Source organism: Parasteatoda tepidariorum, chromosome 7, assembly GCF_043381705.1.
Source record: "Parasteatoda tepidariorum isolate YZ-2023 chromosome 7, CAS_Ptep_4.0, whole genome shotgun sequence".
NCBI lineage: Eukaryota > Metazoa > Arthropoda > Arachnida > Araneae > Theridiidae > Parasteatoda > Parasteatoda tepidariorum.
Window position 1 is genome coordinate 63187657 of NC_092210.1, and position 8842 is coordinate 63196498.

Here is an 8842-nt window from a genome sequence, read left to right on the forward strand (position 1 = left end):
TGCCGTAAAGCACATTTTTACTAGAGCATGTAACGGAACAAAAAATCTGATATCCCATAATTTTTACAGTAATAATTATCGTAAAACCACTGAATCACACTAATTAAATAAATATTACTGTAAATTTGCGGTAAATTTTAAGGTAAAGTAGATTTTACGGATGAAGAAACCAAAGTGCCGGTACTTTTACCGCAATTTGATCAGGAATTTTTTATAGAGCAGATTATAAAAGTAGGATTGTATAAATGAGAAAAGTTATATGAATTGTATGAACAGGATTGTATAAATCGAATAGCAGAAAAATATTTTTAAAAAAATTTAGAAAAATGCAAGAACTTTTAAAATTTTTCATCTGTTTCGTTTTTAAAACTATTTGTTAAAACTAATTGTCTTTATTTAAATTAAAAATAAATAATTTTTTTTTATTAAAATAAATGATTTTCTTCATTTAACAGTAGTGATGAATTTATTCTACGCATGAATTAACATGAATTTATTCTACGCATATGCACTGAAAAAAAAGTATTATCGAAACTACCAGAATATGGTAAAATTACTCGTATTTCTGGCTGTATACAGTGCACACCAAAAATTTCGGTGATTTTTTCTGAAGTGCTTTGGTAATAATTTTGGTAAAACTAACAATAAAATATGGTTTTATTATATGTGAAAAAATTCGGTAAATTTTATCTTAATACCTTAGAGCATGGTATAAAAACGATTTATTCGGTTAAACTTACAATTCAGTTTTGTATTTTTTACTAAAGGTGTTGTAATAAAAAACCATAATTTTGAATTTTTTTTTAAGAAATGTCATTACAGTGCTGCAATTTTACCAGAACTTTTCTCTCCGTCCAGAGTTCTCATAAGTTATCAAAACAATTTTATTATCTTTTAACTTAACACAAAAAAATTGAAAGTGAAACAAATTAAAATGTATTAAAGCATTGAATGGAAACTGGCTGCTTAATATCAACTACAGTACATGGAATTAAATATTTTTTAAGTGCAGCATAAGTCAATGTCAAATTACAACAGTTAAGTATATTCTGAAATATCAGTAATTAAATTATGATATCATTACGAAATCTGAAATTTTTAAGGGTGCCATGGAACACAAAATATTAAAATTTTTGAGATTTCATTTATTATTGAAAAAATTAATGCCGATCGTGGGATAAACTTCTGTTTCGTTTTTTCCTACAGTGAACTTCAAATCGTATTGAAGCGTTTAAAAATAAATAACTTATAACCACCGCACAAAAATTATATCTCTGATCATTATGAATAAATCTGTAAATGTTTAAATAATAATTAAATTAATAATTTAACTGTAAAATATCAAATACATACTGTAAAATATCAAATAATTCCCAACTATTAGCTATTTTTAAAAGAAAATCACTAAAACAGTTACTTGAAATTTTCTTTTTATTTATCTGATCATTTATTTACTTGATATTTATTTACTAGACATTGTTTATTTATTCATTTTATGGTTATCGATTTTGTTTTATTTTAGTGTTGTCGTTTCCAAAAAAAAAATAAGTTTTGCAGAGACCAGTTTTTGGCGTTAATAGGGTTAAGCACAAAATTATAAACTGCTTATTTAACTAAAATATTTACTTAAAAAAAAAGATTTTTTTATGCAAATTAATTTTTAATTAAAGAACACTTAATTACATATAAGACTGTAGTATTTAAAAGCACATTTGAGCATTAAAAATTGCGCAATAGAAAAGGAAAAATATTTTCCATTGTTTAAATTCATGGATAAGAAAAGCATCAGAAATGCTTACGTTTGCGTGTCTAAAAATCTTGGATTCGTGATTGGCTTAAGGGGAATAAATACATCACTCTTACATTACTTTACAAATCGAAAAATTACGAATGTTATAAAGGACATATCATCCTTCATTTTAAGTTCACTACTTTCAACACAAATTATTTTTAAGTAAGTAGTTTCATTTTAAACTATATTTTTTTAACTTTTATTGATTAAGATTAAAAAGAATAGGATAAAAATTAAGCATTAAAAATTAAATATGAAAAAATTAAACAGAATAAAAAATTGAATAAGGTAGCATACGTCGTTATTACTTTACTTTGCCTATCAAAAAAATTCGAATGTTATTAAAAACACATCATCCTTCATGTTAAACATTAAATTTTAAGCGCAAATTAATTTTATTAATTATATTATTATAATCTAAGTAGTTTTACTTACTATTTTTTGCTACCTTCATTGAAAAGACTTAAAAACAATAGGATGAAAAAACGAATATGAAAAAATTAAATATCATAAAAAATAATATGCATATAATAATTTATTAAATAGAATAGAAAATGACATATAAAATAATATACGTTGCTATTACTTCACTTTAGCTATCGGATAAAAAATATATCACCTTATCTATAGGATAAAAAAGGGATAAAAATTGAATAGCAATATAAACATCGCTAATACTTCACTCTGCCTATCAAAAAATTTCAAGTGTTATAAAAAACATATCATCCTTCTTGTGAAACTAACAATTTTAAGCATTAATTCATTTTATGTAAATAGTATAACTTAGACCTTTATCTTTATTGAACAGGCTTAGAAACAATAAGATAAAAATTGAATATGAAAAAATTAAACAGGATAAAAAATAATATACATATTATAATAAATCAAATAGAATAAAAAAATAATATCTATAATAATATACGTAGCTTTTACTTTATTTTACGTATCGAAAACCTTTACTACCTTTGCTTTACGAATGTTGTAATGAACATATTTTTCTTCGCGTTTTGCTAACAGTTTCACTAATGCTAACAGTTTTATAATGCTAACAGTTTTATAATGCTAACAGTTTTATAATGCTAACAGTTTCACTAACACTAATTAATATCATATAAGTAGTTTCAATTAAAACTATTTCTTTTATTTTTTATTAAATAGGATTAAAAACAATGCTTTGAAAGTTTTGACTACAAGATTGCTGAAATGGGCATAATAATCGTTTTTGAAATTTTCAAAGATTTAATTTCTTCAAGTTGTTTAATTCTGCCCACATTCAAAACTAATTAATTAATTAATACTGAAACTAACATATGATATAATGAAATTTCGCCTTTACTTTTTAAAGATATATATATTTTTGCACATTTTGAAAATTAATTAATTAATTAGAACTAAAAATAATCTATAATATGATGAGAGTTTCCATTTGTAATAAAATTATGATTCAGCATTGATTTATTGATTGCTTAATTTTTTTCATTCCCGTACGGAGAATGGGTATCCAGCTAGTGATTAAATAAAACTGACGTTTAAATTTACTATTAGCAAAATTTATTAATTTAATAAATATTATTAGTAGTAACTTTACTGAAAAACGTTTTAACTTATTCATAAAAAATATTTTTTTAATCAAAGCGTAAAACTTGAGCTGACTGCAAGAAAGAGTTGATTTTCGACCCCCAAAATATCGGGGATAGTTGCAATCTAGGAAATATGGCCCCATAGTTGTGTCAAGAGAGCAATCCAAATTTTGAATCCATTAATGTTAATTTCGCCATATCTCGAGAGTTTTTTAAGTGAATTGAAAACTTTTTCACACAATTGTAAAATTTGCTTATCCAAAGATAATTTCATGCAAAAATTATTTAGTCATATATTTCAAATTTTTATGTTTTATTATTTTATTAAATAGTCAAAAAAATTTTGAATTGTAAGGTGTACAATTTTTTACATAATTTTAAAGTTTATAATTTTTTCATGGCAAAATACAAAATTTGAAGGAAATCTGTTGAATCGTTCTTGAGAAATCGAATTTTAAAAAAGTCGTATATTAAAATTCGATTACTCAGAGACTATTAAAAAAAAAATCAAATCAATTACGATTTCATTCGAATTTTTCCAAGGGGTAACCTCAAATATGCTTAAAAATTAGATCAAACGATATTTTAAGTTACTACATCAGACGCTAAAACGTACTGAAAAATGGAATCAAAAATCTCAAGCAATCGAACTTTGAAAATACTACTTTTACAAAATTCCATTTTTCAGGAACTATTTGACTGATTTCGTTCAAATTTTTTACTTTGTCATGTGAAATTATTTAATATGATGTCAATAATGTATACCTTACAATTCAAACGTTTTTCGACTATTTGTTTAATAAAATAATAAAGAACAGTAAATGTTTACTAAACTTTATTTTTTACATGGAATTATCTTTGGATAAACATATGCAATATTTTGCCATGCAAAATTGCACACTTTAAAATTATGTAAAAAAAACATTATACCCAATAATTCATAAGTTTTTCGACTATTGTTTAATGAAATAATACAAAGTAATAAATAATAACTAAAATTTTTCTTTTGCATGGAACTATCTTTCGATAAAAAAATTTTATGATTGTATGAAAACAAAATTTATTCGCCTAAAAAGTTCAAGAGATATGACGAAATTCGCCAAAAAGTCAAATTAACATTAAAGGTTCCAAGCTTTGAACCGCTCGCCTAATTAAACTATGGGGCCCATATTTCTCAGATTGTGGTTACCCCCGATATTTTGGGGGTCAAAAATTCGAATCCTTTGAAAGGAAATGTATGTTTATTCAGAAAGAGTAAATTTTGTGTCTGATTTCGTAACTTAAAATATCGTCTGCACTAATTAATTAGCATATTCGAGGTCACTCCTTCGAACCTTTGAGTCCTAGAACGTAAAGATCCGGTCATTAGATCAAAAGTTACTCAGAATGGTAATTTTTTTTTGGCGCGCTGCACACAATTTGACTTTTTTTGGCGAGAACTTCGAATGCTCTTCTTAATGCTCTTCTTATACATTATGAACGTTTTACACAATCTACAGTGTACACACTGCAAATGTTTAAAATATATTTATCATGCGTTTGTGATAATTTATGCTGCGTGTGTTGTTGAAAAATTCGTAGAGTCGTAGTCTAATAACGTTCAAAATGTTAGTTATGATGTTTTAAAACTATTTTTAAGTAAACAATTATTCGTCTATAAGCAAAATACAAAATGTTTCGTTTCGAGAAAGAACAATATGAATTTTTTTAATAATAGCAGTGCATATATCGCATTCATTCATTTAACAGTAAAACTCACACTCATTAAAAATTAATATTATTCTTTATTATATATTTATTTCTTTACAATACTAGAAGAAAAAAACAAGAAATAATCTTTGATTTTTTATTCAAGACATGACATCAAGTATTAAACACATGTAGTTTATTCCAACAAAAAGAATTATATTGACCATCATTGTTCATTTTTATGATTTTCTTTTAATATGTATTACTGGAATAGTCATAGATGAAAACAAATAAACGGTTATTGACATTATTCAATCAATTACAGTTTATGATTCAGTCAGTCATTCTGAAATGAATCGTTGTTCTATCATGTAAAATGTATACCCGCATTTAAAAGTTGATTTACAAAATTCACTCAGCCGGAATAATGTGTATTTTGCTCGTTTTTCTCATGCGATCAAAAGGTAATTGCTCTTTTTTTCTATTTGTGATAAGTTAGAACAAAAGCTGATCAATCTAATTCGTGTTTGTAGATTTCAGTATTTATAAAAATAAATCAATGATGTAGACAAAATAAATTCTTTCCATATGTATGAAAACAAATTTATAATGTCATTTATAAATGCATATTTTTACCTCAAAAATAAAAAGGCAAATACTTTTTGAAACCACATTAAAATAGATACTTAAAAAAGAATTTAATACAATATCTCCATGTTTATTTCAGAAAATATTTAGCCACCCAATGCTGATTTTTATTTTTAATCGAAACTAAAAATAACGAATGGTACTTTCCAATAATCCATAAATACTTTTTACAAAGTTTAAAAGGATTGCTTTTAAACTTGAGAATAAATTGGCATAAAAATATATAATTGCATTTCTTTAAAAATAAACAATAATCTGGTAAGATTTCAGTGATACTAAAAATCTAAATCAAAAAAAATCTAAATCGAGACACCGACTGTGGTACAATGGAGCAACAATCACCGAACATGCTTGCAAACATACTGAAATCATGCTGGCGAATGTTTGTCATCATGTTGAATAACTATTTAAAATCATTCTAACGATAAAATTGTTAAAAATAACCTTAATAAAAGCACTAAGCTCTGTCACGTCTCGATAAGCAACGCTATTATGGAGGTTGAAGCAATCGAACTCCATTATTCCATTAGAGATCATTATTTCCTTACTACCGCCAAAAAAGCGAGCTTATCATTACGACACATAACAGAAATAGTCCCATCACATATTTTTATTGCTAGAAATCCAAAATTTCATTTTCATTTAGAATTAAGTGTTTAGTGTGTAACGGTAATTTAAGTTTTTTTTCCACATTAACATTTAACACATTTAATTTTGATTGTTGTTACGGGTTGTGGTTGTGTGAATGGCGTGGCAGAAGTCGAATTCCTGGCCATAGATGGCGCCACTAAAAAACAGGAACAATCGCACCCCCACTGCCTAAACAAACATACGACAGAAAGAAAAAAAATTTTGATTGTTAATTGGCTATATTTAAAGGCCAAAAATGCATCAAAATCTCTATGAAAAAAATTAACATGAATACTTATTTATTACTTTTTCATTTCTTCTTAATTCTTTGATGTTCTGCATGTCCTCTGTAGTAGTCAAACAGAGCTGCAGCTGCAAAGGATTGGGGTTCGATTCTCACTGTCGGATTGTCCATGCTCGCCCATGTCCCAGATAGATAGATACAGGCTTTGGCTTTGTTGGGAAGTTAGTCAGTATTGTGCGTAATACTCATCACATAACTACAATCATGCCCTTGGTCTCAAAGTTGTTGCAAATTTTTGGACTCGAATTTTATTTCAATGTGGTGCACATTTTTTAACTAAGGTGATTTTGTAATTTTATGGACAGTGTCCGGTTCTAATGCATGTAAGACAACGACGCGTTTTTTTTTGTTTTTTGTTTTGTTTTGTTTTTAAACCCATTGGCAAAATGGGTCTTGGTTTGGATTTCATGGCGTCTTCACTTTTAAACTACAATAATCAAGAGTAATAGTAAACAGCGCGCATGCGTTGCTATGTCGACTGCTGCTATTTGATAATTTTTTTAGAATTATTTTTTTCACTTTTAATTTTGTTATGCATTAAGTTGGTGAGTTTATTTTTGAGATATGGAACCAGAGAGATCCCATAAATACTTCTTAAGTTGTGAATAAAAGAGAATTTCATCATTTGAACGATATTTTTGTTTTTATTGTTTTAATTAAGAATCAGAAATTCTAACATACAGTTCAAACTGGATCATTTTCAATAGTAATTCAGGTGAATGTCACAAATAAAGAGGGTCCAAACTGATTGACACGGTTCCAAAAGTTAGAGTTGAAGCGAGAAAAAAACGATGCCAAGGCCTAAACTTACCGAGGTTGAAAAAGCCAAAGAGCGTAGACGGGAATACCTTAAGCGTTACACACAAACGGAAAAACGAAAGGATTCCATTCGCAAAGGCAAGCATGAAGCCCGTCCCTCACAAAAGTACCAAAGTGGTGGAGAGAATTGAACCCTACCGAAGAGCAAATATTGACTCTCCGAACTCCTTTCATGCAAAAACGAGAACTGGGTGTTGATCACCAGTTAGGAAAAAAGGATCCAATGTCAACATACCCAATAACTTATACAAGATCATAGACTGTCTTCCACACAATATAAATGATTTATTCATTATTCAAGTAAAATTGAAAAAAAGCCTAGCTTTCAAATCATATTTCATGTATGAACTTGTGAATCCGAAACGGGCCTATGATGCAGCTTACAATATCCTTCAAACACCATTGTACCAAACCGAAAATGTGAATATTGATCTCGATTGGCTGTTCAATGTCTATTCAATCATCAAAAGAATTTACGCAGAATGTGTCTGAGCTGAATTTACACAGAATGTGTCCAAGATGAAAACACGATAAAATTTCTTTTCCAAAAAAAATTAGACAGCAACCATTTTGTCAATGGGTAACCTGCAATCGCCTTTTGGTTCTCTCAATTTTCTTCATTTTATAGTGAATCGTATTTTTTATTGTTTCATTTATCTACTTTTTTTTTACTTTATTTTTTTTTTAATCGATGCGTGCCAAAATGGCTAAAGTTTGGAGCAAACGGTTTTAACTCCCCGCTGCGCCAAAAAGTTTGAAAATCAGATATATTGATAATTTTATCGTTTTCTTTTATTTTTAATTGAATCTATAAAGCTCTTTACAATCATTCGGTCATTTTTATTTTAGTTAGATAAAATACTTTAATTTAGTTCGTTAAAAATGTCGTTTGTAATTTAAAATGAAAATAAAATACGATTTATTTTAAATACTTTAATTTCGCATAATTTATCTTGATCTTAAATTAATTTCATTGTTGAATTTAATAAGTATTAATATAGCTGAAATGCACCATCAATGCTTTTAAGCTATCGGAAGAATAAAAACAGAAAAGTGTTTTTACGAGGGTTGCTATTTATATTTCTGGCCTAATAATGAAAAAGCAAATATGTAGGATCGAAATTGGTTTTATTGTTTTTCAAAATATTCTCCATGATGATCAATACACTTTTGCATGCGTTTGAACCAATTTTCAAAGCACTTTTTCCAGTCCGATTGAGGTAACTCCAAAACATGCGTTTTGAATGCATCAACCGCTTCTTCGGGGGTCGAAAATCGTTGTCCACGTAATTTATTTTTGATGTGTGGGAATAAGAAGAAGTCATTGGGTGCCAAATCAGGGCTGTACGGCGGATGACCCATCAGTTCGATCTTTCGCTC

The 8842-nt window shown here is 27.5% G+C and overlaps 1 protein-coding gene across 3 annotated transcripts in view; it reads left to right on the forward strand.

The window, feature by feature from the left end:
- Window positions 1–1911: 1911 nt before the first annotated feature.
- Window positions 1912–8842, forward strand: part of LOC107444140 (aquaporin-9) — a 115837-nt gene continuing 108906 nt past the window's right edge. For 2 of the 3 annotated variants that reach the window (XM_016058226.3, XM_071183510.1), the window contains exon 1: window positions 5386–5525. In XM_016058226.3, coding sequence (XP_015913712.1) covers window positions 5489–5525 — 37 coding nt within the window. In that variant the 5' untranslated portion in view covers window positions 5386–5488. Of the gene's footprint in view, window positions 1955–5385; window positions 5526–8842 lie in introns of those variants that run through there. The other variant, XM_071183511.1, reaches the window with a different exon arrangement.